Source organism: Tiliqua scincoides, chromosome 4, assembly GCF_035046505.1.
Source record: "Tiliqua scincoides isolate rTilSci1 chromosome 4, rTilSci1.hap2, whole genome shotgun sequence".
NCBI classification, from domain to species: Eukaryota; Metazoa; Chordata; class Lepidosauria; order Squamata; family Scincidae; genus Tiliqua; species Tiliqua scincoides.
Genome location: NC_089824.1, coordinates 173,786,706 through 173,799,525, shown reverse-complemented (window position 1 = coordinate 173,799,525; position 12,820 = coordinate 173,786,706). Strand labels below are relative to the sequence as shown.

Genomic DNA, 12,820 nt, shown 5'->3' with positions numbered 1-12,820 from the left:
GTTAAGGTAAATATCTAGTTCTCATATTCACAAAGATATTCTAAAAATATTCACTTTGTTTCTCTTGGTTCGACTCTCCATATCAGGTGAAAAATGGAATGGTTCCTATAAAGCTGTAGGTGACTTCTTGGCATCCTGTTTACCATGACACCCAGCAGAGGACTGTGGAAATAATGTGGGGATTTTTCCCTTTCCCTTAAACTACTAATGGCCACGGCTGGGTAAGGATCAAGCAAGGCATGAAGGTTCCTAAACTTTGTTTTTCTCCCATATGCCATATCCCTAAAATCATATCCTAGAGCTTGACAAAGATACATTCCTCACTTTTTAATTAGAGCAGAAGATTAAATCGCTTCAGAATGGTTGTATCATTTTGGTCAGCAACCATAGCCCTTTTTGTTGTTAGTGCTAATGGAATGTGAAAGTATTCCTCCACATGAAAATAATCACACTTGCTATATGTGTGTCATCACGGCCACTCCATTGTGTTGCCCGTGTTCATCCTGCTGCTGCATTCGTTGGAGAATACAAATCATTTGTTGCATGGCTTTGACTGACAGTAAGATAGCTTGTGTTCTGTCAAGCTGTCTATTGGCTGGGTTTGGTGTAACAGTTTTTGATTTTTTTTCTTATGTTCTAGGACTTGCCCAATGTGCTGACATCATGGGAAGTTGCTGTAGCTGCCTGTGCAGAGACAGTGTCCCAGATAACCACCCCACCAAATTTAAGGTAAATTGCTTTAATTCATGTATTTGTTTTACATAAGAGTGTATTGCAATTCTCCTGTTGTTTTTGTTAAGCTTCATGTTGTTGCCCATTGAACTGGATCCATTGCATGTTGACCCTGCCCTTTATGTGTGATAGTGTAGAGACCAAGTGATTCAGTTGTCAAGCAAAAAAGAATAAAAACTGGATTGCATCTCATAAAATAAATGAATCTTTCTGATTGGTCTATTTAGGTGACTGTAGCTTCTGGGTAGCTTACATGATGTTAAGACTCAATAGAGAATCTTGGGTGACCTTGCAAAGTACATGCATAACCACCGTAAGCCCATTTGTTGGCAGTCTCTTATGGGGTGGTGGAGAATACCCTAAGTTCTCAGAATGACCTGAGAGCTTTCTGCAGACTGGGCCTGCAGCTTCTGACATATTTCTCTGGCAGTGAAGCTGTCCTAAAATGATTTTACCTCATTCTCCAGTAGCAAAAGAGACTCTGTCAAGGAGAGGTTGCTGGACCTGTCTACCTTCCTAACAAACACAACCTTCTAGCATGTCATTTCATATAGAAACTAGCCTGCCTTCTAATCTGGTGTTTGGCATATTGCTGGAGCTGCTGACAGCAAACTTTGATGTTCCTGCAGGTAACAAATGTTGACGATGAGGGCAATGAGCTGGGCTCGGGGATTATGGAGTTGACGCAGAGGGAACTGGTTTTGCACACACACAAACGTGATGCTGTTCGATGGCCATACCTTTGCTTGCGCCGCTATGGGTATGACTCCAACCTTTTCTCCTTTGAGAGTGGGCGTCGCTGCCAGACTGGACAGGGTATGTGCATTTCTTTTCAGGGATAAACGGCTTCAAATTTTCTTTAAGAGACTATTTCAGGAGAAGGTTATGTTGGGATAAGTTTTCTTTCTTTCCTCACTGTATGCTTGTCAATCTTGTTCTTGTGTATAGTCATCTCCTAGGACAGTATTTCTCAGAGTGAGCTCCTAGGAGCCCTGGGGCTCTTTGAGATCCCTCCACAAGCCACAAGCCTCTATAAGTGGCTGCTATCTGCTTGGCACTGCACCACTAGGCACATGCTCTGGGGTACAGCACCACTTGTCTTGTGCTCCCCAAGACTCTGGGGCTCCAGAGATCGAAACGTTTAAGAATTGCTGTTCTAGGAGGTTCAGAACTTCCCTTACTGATTTTAGCCAAATGTTAATGACTGCACTAAGATATATGACACTAAAATGTCTCTTGCAGTGAAACAGCGAGGTTAATCAGATCTTTGCATTATACTCTAGTTATCACTTTATGAAACTTTCTCTGTTCTGGAATGGTCCTTTTTACCTTCCATCTGAAGCTTTTCTCAAATGTAAATAGCATGTTGGTGGGCATGCAATTAATTGTTTTAGGGACCAATGGTGGAGATTAAGCTCTGAAGCCGTCCTACTGTGCTGCCACAGTTTTGTGGTATTTCACCTGCTTCCCTGTTTTTTTGAAAGGGGGAAAAATAGAGCCAAAGTAACATTCTTCATAATGTGTGAGTGGCCCTTAGAAGACAATTGATAGTGCATCATAATACTGTGGTCTGTTTAGCACTGTGTTGCTGTCAGTGGACAGTTAACAAACAAGTTCACCATGGAGATGTCCCCTGACATCTGATAGCCAGAAGCATATCACCTCTGAACATAAAGTTTCATTGTTAGCTATCATGGCTGATAGTCAGTAATAGATACATCCCTACATAAATTTGTCTCATCTTTTTAAAAAAAGCCTTCCAAGCTAGTGATTCCCTCACTGCGCCTTATTGCAGTGGATTCCATAAATGAATTGTGTATGGAGTAGTTTGTTTTGTTTTATTTGGAATATGCTGATGGTCCATTTCATTGAATAACTCCATGTACTCTTAATTTTATTTGGCCATACTGTTTCATAGGATTCTTCAAGGAATAGTGTGAGTGGCTCTGGGGATCCCATGTACATTGTGAGAGAGTTCCAGAAGCTTTTCACTAAAGGTCTCATGGGTCTGTGAGGTATAGATCAGAGTTAGTACTGCAGCGAGCACATCACAGCATGGCATTTGTCTTCTGCATCTTCAGCAATTTGCTATAATTTTGCAGCAAACCGTACTGTCTCTCATACAGTTTGGTCCTGTGTTTTGCTGTGTCAACAAAATAGCTCATGGTGCTTTTGCACAGTGCTGCAACTTATAATGGGATTGAACTTGTTTTCAGAAGAGCCACTGCGCTAATCGTTATATAGTACTGTCTCATCAGAGCACATTGAGGGATAGGGCAACCCAATCCTATGGTTCCTGTCGCCCGCTGGAGCAGTGGCACTAAAGTGGCTACAGCTGTATCCAGCGAGTGCCAGGAAGCTGCTGGGAGTCTCTGCAATGGGGCTACTCTGCACTGGCTGTTTTGCCAGCGCAGACTTGAGAGACTGTGTTGGGCTTTGCAGCCCGACATGGAGTTCAGAATGCAGCTGAGCAGAGCTTTGCTGATCCTACTCTCTTCCCACCCCCGTTCTGCCCTCCCCCTGCCCCCAAGAGGCCGCACCACCACCCGACAATTTCACTTACCCATGGCGGCAGCATGTCCTCCTGCCACCACTGGGCCTGAAGCCTGACTGGTGCGGGCCCAGCGCCAGCACTCCCTACTCTCCCAGTGCTTACATTTACTGCACTCGGTGCCAGCGCTGGGAGGGTTCAGGATTCGGCTCTAAGTGTCATATGACAGTACTAAGGTATAGCAGGAATGCCCTATCTAGCTCCATGGAGACACAACCCTTTACTCTATGCTAGAATTAGAGATGGGGAATTGTGCTCCTTGGCAATGAGGCACAGCACAGTCTCTACCCTCACTTCTGTTTATTTGACCATTTAAAATCCCTTGTAAGCAATATTGGACTTCATAGATCCTGAGAACCATAGACAAGAGTCTTTTGAGGCTTGCTTTACATGAACATAGTAAGAGCCCTGCTGGTTCAGGCCAAGGGCCCATCTAGTCCAGCTTTCTGTATCTCACAGTGGCCCACCAGATGCCTCAGGGAGTACACAAGACAACAAGAGACCTGCAACCTGTCTCCACTCCCTTGCATCCAGCATTCAGGGATAAGCTACCTCTAAAACCTGGAGGTTGCATATAGTCATCATGGCCTGTAATGTGTGATGAACTTTTCCATCTGTCCAATCCCCTTTTAAAGGCGACAACGTGCATAACTAGCTTTGTGTTACATGTGCACTAACACAAACTAGGTTCTCATGTAACCTGCAAACCCCTTCAAATCATATGTTGTGCAATTTGCATTAGTGCAAACAATGTTATTACATTAGATATGCATCAGGGAGAGAAATTGTGTATGCATCTGTTGACTGGCTTCTGATTTTCAAGCCATGTTTTACCAGGTGTTGGTCAGTACCAGAAATCTCTGTCTGCATTGCCTAAAGCATAATGACGAGTTCTGGGTCCCTCACTTTCATTTTCTGGCAGGCTCAAAATGATGTGAGTAGAAAGTAAGGTTTCTAAGCAAAATCTTTCAGTGACTTGCAGGCCTCTGTTATTTTGTCAGACAGCTATACAACCATAAATGAGTGTTTGTTTTTGAATTGTCCTTGGGATTTTGTTCCCATAAACCGATTTTCCAGAATGATCCTTTCCTCTCAGCTAGGGAAGGCATGACAGAAATTGGGGTGGAGGGTTGCTCTTAAGACACACACATCCCAAACAAAAATCCTTAAGAACATTTTTCTTCAGAGTAGCAACTGTCGTTGCCATGCTCTTTTCCTTGTTGCTATGGTTTTTTGTGCGTATTTGTGTGTGCCAGTATCTGATTGGTTAACTCAGCATAGTCAGACAATTGATAAAAATATTTGTGGTGGGGAAGTGTTGCAGTTTAATATCCTATAAAAGTGTGCTATTGTCCCTCCTGTTTGTATAGTAATTTCAGGTCACATTAGAGTGAATGAAAATCTTCCACTTTTGGAAGATCAGGCCCTAAAACTGCTGAAATAATGAGATGTGCTGATGTTCTCTTTATATCTTGTCCCTGTTGTAGATGTACTGTGCACCAGATCAGTGCAGATCAATCCTTTATTTCGGGGGTGGGGGAGTGGGGTTATTAAACCTCTGAGTTGAGTGTTTAAAAAAGATGAGACTAATGAACATGGTTGTCAGCACATCTTTTTTTCTTTTCCTTTTCTGCCTTTCTCTCTCTGTCATCTCCTTCATTTGACTGGGGTGGTGTGCAAATAAGAGTAGTGATGGAATTGATTAGAAAATGGTGCTTCAATTATTTGCCAAAATGTTTCAGAAACAAGAATTACCCCTCCCCCTCCCCGTCAAATGTGAGTAATTTTAAAAAGGCATTTTGGTGAGCCATCAGTTCTGGCTTGTACTCCAAAGCAACAAGAAGACTTGCTGTCTTTATGTCTGTGACCCTGGGATGTGTTTAAACATGTTCAGGTTTCTTGTAAAATGTGTTCCTCTGAAGTCAGAATGTTGCAACAGACAGTCAGACCATAACGCTCCCTCTCCTCTTTGGCTTGTCTCAGTTGCTGGAGCTAGCTGTCTGCAGATTAAATTCTAAGGAATTGAATTTGCCAGTTGTTGGCTGTTGTCTTTATGTTCCTTACTAGCCTAAGTCCAGGATACCTCAGGAAGCACCCTCATCTGAAATGTGCTTGCATCATTTCAGGAGTCTTTGCTCTGATGATCATGGCATTTGTAAACCTATCGATAACTTAGAGTTTTTCAGTGGTGGCCTCTGGAACTTCATCCCTGTCAACCTGCCCTTGCTACTAATGTTGAGACGCACAGTGGAAATGTATTTGCTTTATAAACTGTTTTATTCAGTGGTTCCCAAAGTCCTACTTGGACTTTGGCACTGCGGTGAGTATTGGTGGGGGCAGGGGGCAGACTGCTGAGATGCTGGGAGCAAAGGGCTTTTAAACATACTAGGGGGGTTGTGCTGGCCTCTGGGAGGCTCGCAGCCCCCTCCGGGCCTCCCCGCTGCTCCAAATAGCTCTGTTTGGCTATCAGAACTGCTCCAGATAGCTCCGTTTGGCTATCTGTCAAAAACTGGAAGTGGGCACCAGTCAGTGACCAGAGCTAATTGGAGTGGCAGGGAGGCCTGCAGAGGGGGCTGTGAGCCCGCAGAACCACCTGGAGACCAGGGCCACCCCCCCATGGTTAAAAACTCCTTGCTCCTGGCATCGCCACAATCACTGCAGCACCTTCGGGACACCCATTTCTGGGCTACTCTCCTTAAGGGGAGAATGGCCCTCTTCCGGTTCCCCAGTGCATGACCCACCAATTGGGAACCACTGGTTTAGTTGATATGATTAGCAGTTCTTAGGCTGATAGTCTTTGGGTTGGTTTTATTGTTGTTTACTATCTTAGCAGCATTTTATACTGTTTCTTCTGTTTTAAAGGCTGTTTAGTAACTTTTTTATGCTATAAGGCAGTGGTTCTCAAAGTGGTGGGTTGCAACCCACCATTGGAACGTAAACGGTTCACTTTCCCCTGAAGGGGAGTGACCTATAAATGGGTGTCCCAACGACGCCACAGCGATCACAGCACCATGGGCACCCAGGTGCATTTAAACATACCTGGGGGGGACAGTGCAGCCTTCCGGAGGGTCCTGGAGGCTTGCAACCCCCTCTGCGAGCCTCCCCTCTGCTGCTGTGGGCTCTGATCTGCAGACAGAGCCCACTTCCATTTTTTGAAACTTTGAGCACCAGAGCTCCAGCTGCAAACCGAAAGTGGGCTCCAACGGTGCCATCAGGACATTTCTTCCATCCCAGTCTCCACCCCCACAAGCACTTACCCCAGGTTCTCAGACTCCAGGAGAGTTTGAGAACCACTGCTGTAAGGTACACTGAGAGCATGACTCATACCCTAAGAATAGGGTATAAATAAAGTTTAGAGCCAAATAAAGCCATTTAAATCTTGATTTGCTGGTACACCTTAATTCAGTGGTTTCCAAATTCTCAGAGATAGTTTGCAGGGAAGGGAGGTGATGTGATTGTCGTGCTAGAGCTGCCACCTGGGTGGAAAGTTTTTTTTTTAAAACTTATCTAGGGGGGTTGCTATTGCTCTTCAGAGAGTCCAGGGAGTCCACAAACCCCTTTGCAGACCTCCCCACACCTCCAAACTACTGTAAAATGCTAAAGAAAGTCACTTTTGGTTTTCATCATGAAACCAGAAGTGGCTTTTTTTTTTTGGCATTTTACAGCAGTTTGGAGGCACTGGGAGGCCTGCAGAAGGGTTCACGGGTTCCCTGGCTCCTCCGGAGAGCCATAGTAACCCCCCCCCGATAAATTTTTTTTAAAAATTCTTTCCTCCTCGGCGGTGGCACAGTCATGTTGCCGCTTTAAGGGGGCAGCAACAGAGCTTCCCTGGTTGCGACATCTCGAACCTCTGTCTTAATCCATGAGATTAAATTTATTTTGTTCATTTAGTTCATACAAATACCCCATCTTTTTTGAACCCCTGCCTGCCTTAGAGTTGACTTATGGGTTAACAAGTTAATCATGTTGCACCATATATTTATTTCCTGTGTAAGAGGAACTCAGTGAACTCTTGAGTTAATGAACCTCAATTTAGTAGACTTCAGAAACAATGCATGTTTTCTGCTTTGTTAAAACTAGTTGTATACATTTTGTGCATGTGTATCGCTATTGACTTTAATAGTTTTGGAATGAACCAACTTTCAACATTATTGGTCGGGCACCCTTCCCCCCCCTTATTAGTCTATTAAATCAAGGTTTCACCTTATTTCTTGGCTTAGAGTGCTAGACCACACTGGCATTAAAACAGATCTTCTCTTCCCAACACTCTTTTGGTGTTTGCTTAGGAATTTTTGCATTCAAGTGCTCAAGAGCAGAAGACATTTTTAACCTTCTGCAGGACCTGATGCAGTGTAACAGAATTAATGTGGTGGAGGAACCTGTCGTCCTCTCAAGGAACAGTCATGTTGCTGAACTGGAACTGCCCCGAACACCTCAGACACCCAACAGTAAGGTCTTCCCACAACTTGGCAGACAGAGGGGTAGGAGATGGGCATTGTTGTGTACTAACCTTCTGCTGTAGGGTATGTCTTTCAGTCCCAACCACAGGTTTGTTCCACTGATTTGGGCCAACTTGGCTTTTTGAAGCCTTAAGTTCAGGCTAGATGGCCAGTCTGCTTCGCCAGTATAGTCCTGGTACTTGTGTAGTACAGTCAGGTTGCATCTTAAGTGAGGAATAGTTTCTGAAGTCAGCGCGAAAGGCAAAAATTGGTGGTCACAATTACCCTTAAATCTGAAAAATATGTACAGTCTTTAAAAACTAAAATCACACTATGAGAGACACATGGAAACAGAGACTACTGAGGGAACAGCAGATTCATTCTCCCATTTCACTCACTCAAAGGCGCATACTTAGTGAGTAGAATGATGGGCTGAATCACCTGCATTATTTAACTTCTCTCTCTTTTTTTGCTTAGTACATATACTGTACTGGAATCCACGAAAGTAAAATGTGATGTGACCAGACTACTGTGATATCACAGCACTGTCAGAGATTCACTGCTTTGTGCCAGTTCCTTTTTTAAATTCTCTTTCCCTAACCTGGGGCTGTTACATTTGTGGAATCCGGTTGAGTTCTACCTTTGCTTATATGATTCTTCTCCAAGTGGTTTATTAGCAATTTGATTCCCTTACCCTTTCTTTTGATCAAGCTAATCCTGCTATGTTGTGTGTTTACTGTATAGTCTGAAGTTTTTATGCTGACAATGCCTTGATTCCAGACAACAGTTTAAAACAGCAGTTGTCAGATATGTTTTTGACTCCAGTGTGATTCCAGTTGGAACTTGTGCATGTCTTCTATAGTATCTTCAACAAGTATCAATAGACTATGAATGCCTGACTTGGTTATAGTATCCCTTGTTTGCTGGGTGTTCCCATGTACTTAGATTTGTTTTAGGGACTTGTTCATGTGTAATCATCTGGTCTATGCTACAAATTACATCCACCTTTGCAGTGGAAATCATCATCAGCTAATATAGATCTGCTAGTCTATTAGCCAGGAAGTTTTGTTTTCTTAGGGGACACAGTGGTGCAGCGGGTTAACCACTGAGCTGTTGACTGCTTGTTGGCAGTTCGAATCAGCACCTAGTCATGCTGGCCACATGACCATGGAAACTGTCTACAGACAAACGCCGGCTCTTCGGCTTAGAAACGGAGATGTGCACTGCCCCTAGAGTCGGGCATGACTAGGCTTAATGCCAGGGGGAACCTTTACCTTTACCTTTACCTTGTTTTCTTTGCAAACATGCATAGAGCTTTATAAAAGGCCAGTTTGTGGGCTCTGCTTATTTTCATGTTCTAATGCTGTGACCTCCTCTTTGTCCAGCTTTAGGTTATACAGTTCCAGGGTTTCCCAATGGGTTTCACAGCTTCCCTGGGGAAGTGCCATCTTGCCCTGCAGCCCGACATCCCCCCATGAGCAATGTCAGGCATTCCTCAGTGGGTGAAGACTCTACACATGCCCTCATTGTCCCCGATGACGTAAGTCCTCCTCATGGTGTGTGGGATATGTTGTGCCAATGTTTTTCTCTATCCTGCAGTAGAGAAATAGGTGATCTTTTTCATTTATATTTCTGTGTCTGTTAATCTTTTGTTTTCTGAAAAAAAAACTGGAGACGGAAGCAGGGGTGGATATTTCCGCTTTTCCATTATTAGGGATGAAAGTTGCATCAGAGTGCAGCCATTTTCTTTTTCTGGGTACTCTCAAGCCTCTGGGAAAGGAGGAGGGCAGCCACCTGGTCAAGAAGCTGCCTCCACAACCTCCTCCACTTTGTGCTCGGCATGGCAGACCTGGCCACTGCGCCCCCTCCTCCTCCCCCAGAGGCTTAAGAGAGGGGGGTAGGTGACTAGAGAAGTTACTGCGGCCTCCTCCTCCTTCATGCTCAGCAAGAACTTGGAAGTGATTATGTGACGTTTTGTGACATCATGGCATCACTGTGCTGGGAGCTGCATGACTTGACGATGCTGCTACTGCAAGTCCCTCTTTCTTCTGAAAACCCTCTTCTCTAGCTGTGTCCAGAGTGATTTTTTTGGTTAGGGGATCCTTTAACCTCTCCCCATAAATTTGTTTCTTGGAAGGTATTGTTCCTTTCTCATTACCACCCTCTAACACTGATTCTCTCCTTGCAGTCCCACACATATGTGAATACAGCCAGCGGTGAGGAGGAGATGAGGGGTCGCCACTGTATGCACTCCTTGCCAGAAGTCCATCCTTCTGTCCCCCGTTCCAACCACAGCTGCTCCCTGGAGGACAGAAACCCCCAGATTTACTTGCAGCCTGGAGAAGTGAAGTTTGTGCTAGGCCCTGCCCCTGGTTACAGGCACATGATGAAATGTGAAGGCTTCTGCCGGCCCCATTGGGAGTGTACAGGGCATATCTGCACCCCCAACAACAACAACAATGAGTGCAAAGATGAGTGCCTTGCATCCAAGTGTGTGTATGAGAACATCAATGGCCTGCTGCCATCCCGAGGTACTGTGCTTCACCGTGGGGGTGGCGGGCGCTTGAAAATTGCCCGTGAGGACCTTAATCTCCCCAGCTGCTCTCATCGCCGGAACACCCTTCTGCACTATGAGAACCTGCCCTCGCTCCCACCTGTGTGGGAGTGCCAGCCACTGAGGCAGGACCAGACTGAGGACGATTCTGGGGATGCGATGACCCCTTCCCCTAATGGTTATCCTGAGCCCGAGGAAGATGACCCTTTGCAAAACTACATGAACTCGGAAAGTGCAACACTGCATGGGGGCCTGCGCAGGGGGGGCTGCTTACAGCGCCGCCGCAGCTGTGCCCCCAGTGTCTTCAATTTTGACTTTCGTCGGCCCTGTTTAGAGCAGCAGAGGCAGCTCAACTATATCCAGGTGGAACTGGAGGATGACCCCTGCAAAGGCCATCAAAGCACACCAGTCCCCCATGCCCAGCTTCCTGCTGCCCACCCAGCCCGCAGGGCTGATTCTTATGCGGTCATTGACCTTAAAAAGACAGCAGCAATGTCCAACTTGCAGAGGGCACTGCCCAGGGATGATGGGACTTCCAGGAAAACTCGGCATAACAGCACTGACCTGCCTCTGTAAGAGGAATGCTCAACCCAAGCACCGCATTGTGGCTTTTGTGCCTGCTCTTCAATGAATCATGTAGTCTGACTGCCATCTCCCATTGCACCCCCTGTTTCTCAGTATGACATACTGCGATACTTCATCAAGCTAACTTGAGAAATGTAACCTATCTGTGCCTCTTTCCAACTCCTATTAATCCTGCCATGTAGTTTTTGAAGCCTTGCAAAGTGTTTGGAACCTTAACTGACTTGGGGAGGAAAATACTAGTGATGCCACCGGTTTCCATCCCCGACGCACTTAATCTAGAATCATAGTTCAGAAATTTGCCCTTCCTGTTTTCATGGGGTCCTCTTAATGGGCCTCCTGGTAGAATGTATTCATTTTGAAAGTACAGAACATTTCAAAGAAAAGGAACAAAGCAAAAACAACCAACAAAAGCCTCAGGGCGCAGCTAGAGCTTAAGGACTAAGGGGCAGTGTGTTTTTATTCTGTTTTATTTTTGCAGAATTATTATTTTTTAATTTAATTTATCTATTTATTTATTCATCCATCCATGTGTTCATATTTTAGTTTCCCCCTTTATTTATTTACCTGCATATTTATTACATGTCGGAGTTAAAGTACCAAACCACTGTCAAGTATAACTACTTTGTTGCTCATTCTTCTTTCCTTGAGAGTCATTGAATCACATCCAATTGATTTAATAATGCTTGTTGAAAGCCAAAAAGGGTTGCAGGGAGAAGGAAGATTTAGACTAGTATGAATTCTTTTGCTAGTGTTTGGAAATGTTTGCAGGAAGGAGTTGAAGCTACAAGATGAGACATCTCCATCATTTTGAATTCACTGAGTTTGGTGCCATTCACCTACACCAGCGCTGGCCAACCCGCAGCATGCCACGTGCCACTTTTTATGGAGAGAATCTTGAACGTGCCACTCCACCTGAACATCGCTTTTAGCAATTACTAAAATGGCTAAACAGAGCCTCCATGTTCAAGGGCAGTATATCCATGACTGCCAGAAGGTACAGAGCAAGAAACATGGGAGTGCTATTTCCTGTTTCAGGCTTTCCAAAGACACCTGGTTGACTTCTGATAAGATCAGAAAGGTGGCTTGCATGAAACTTTAGTCCAGCCCTGCAGGACCCAAACCAAAGTCCATATAAGGTGCATTCATCACCCTTCTGTGTAGCCCAGCCCCTTTCTACCTGTCCATCTTCTCGCCCTCAATGATTATCTTAGCTGGTATCTCTTTCTGGATGATTTTCCCAGAGATGGTATCCTTGCCTAGCCACCTGGGCTTTGCTGATCTCATCAACCATCTCTGTGGTGCTCCACCCAGCCCCCACCACCTTCCACAGCCTGCCCCAGGCCTTGGGTAAGCAAGTGACTCACCAGTTAGTGGAATGCAGCTGTCCAGCATCTGTCCTGTTGACTGTCTCTTTGCCATCATTCTTTTTGTGCCTTTCTCCCAATTTCCAACCAGACCAAATCAAGCAGAGTAAGTGTGGCCACCCTGAGTGTGCCCACTGCAGCATTAGAAACTTGAGAGTGTGCTGTGTAAAGAGTAGCAAAGAAATCAAGCAAACCGTCAACTGCTGTGGTGCTTCCTTTGTTGTTTAATTTTTTTAAAAGGCAACTTTGCAGCTGCCACTCAGAAAGTGTCTGTGTGCCAGTAGTGGCACATGTGCTGTGGGTTGGCCATTCCTGACCTACACAAACAGGACCATGGAGTGGCATCTTAAGGCTGCATGGAACCATACTTGCCCACATAGAACAAATTGCAGGCCCTTTAACCGAAATTTAAACCTGTCCAGGCATTGAGATCAAAAATGGTTCTATCCTCATGTGTCTGCACAGAAGGCTTCAGTTAGAGACAAAGACAATATTCTGGCTTGAGTTTCTCCTTGCTCTGTGTATCTCTTATAAAACTCCCCCTTTACTGTCACAGTATTACTGTGTTTACTGTCATGTACAAAACAAAGCATAT

The 12,820-nt window shown here is 45.0% G+C and overlaps 1 protein-coding gene across 1 annotated transcript in view; it reads left to right on the top strand.

Moving 5' to 3' along the window:
* The window catches only part of FRS3 (fibroblast growth factor receptor substrate 3), a 28,926-nt gene extending 17,165 nt beyond the window's left edge, over nucleotides 1–11,761 (top strand). The window contains exons 3-8 of the mRNA XM_066625332.1: nucleotides 87–221; nucleotides 641–729; nucleotides 1,362–1,548; nucleotides 7,570–7,731; nucleotides 9,108–9,262; nucleotides 9,911–11,761. Of these exons, the coding sequence (XP_066481429.1) occupies nucleotides 664–729; nucleotides 1,362–1,548; nucleotides 7,570–7,731; nucleotides 9,108–9,262; nucleotides 9,911–10,852 (1,512 nt within the window). The 5' untranslated portion in view covers nucleotides 87–221; nucleotides 641–663 and the 3' untranslated portion in view covers nucleotides 10,853–11,761. The remainder of the gene's footprint in view (nucleotides 1–86; nucleotides 222–640; nucleotides 730–1,361; nucleotides 1,549–7,569; nucleotides 7,732–9,107; nucleotides 9,263–9,910) is intronic.
* The last annotated feature ends 1,059 nt before the right edge of the window (nucleotides 11,762–12,820 follow it).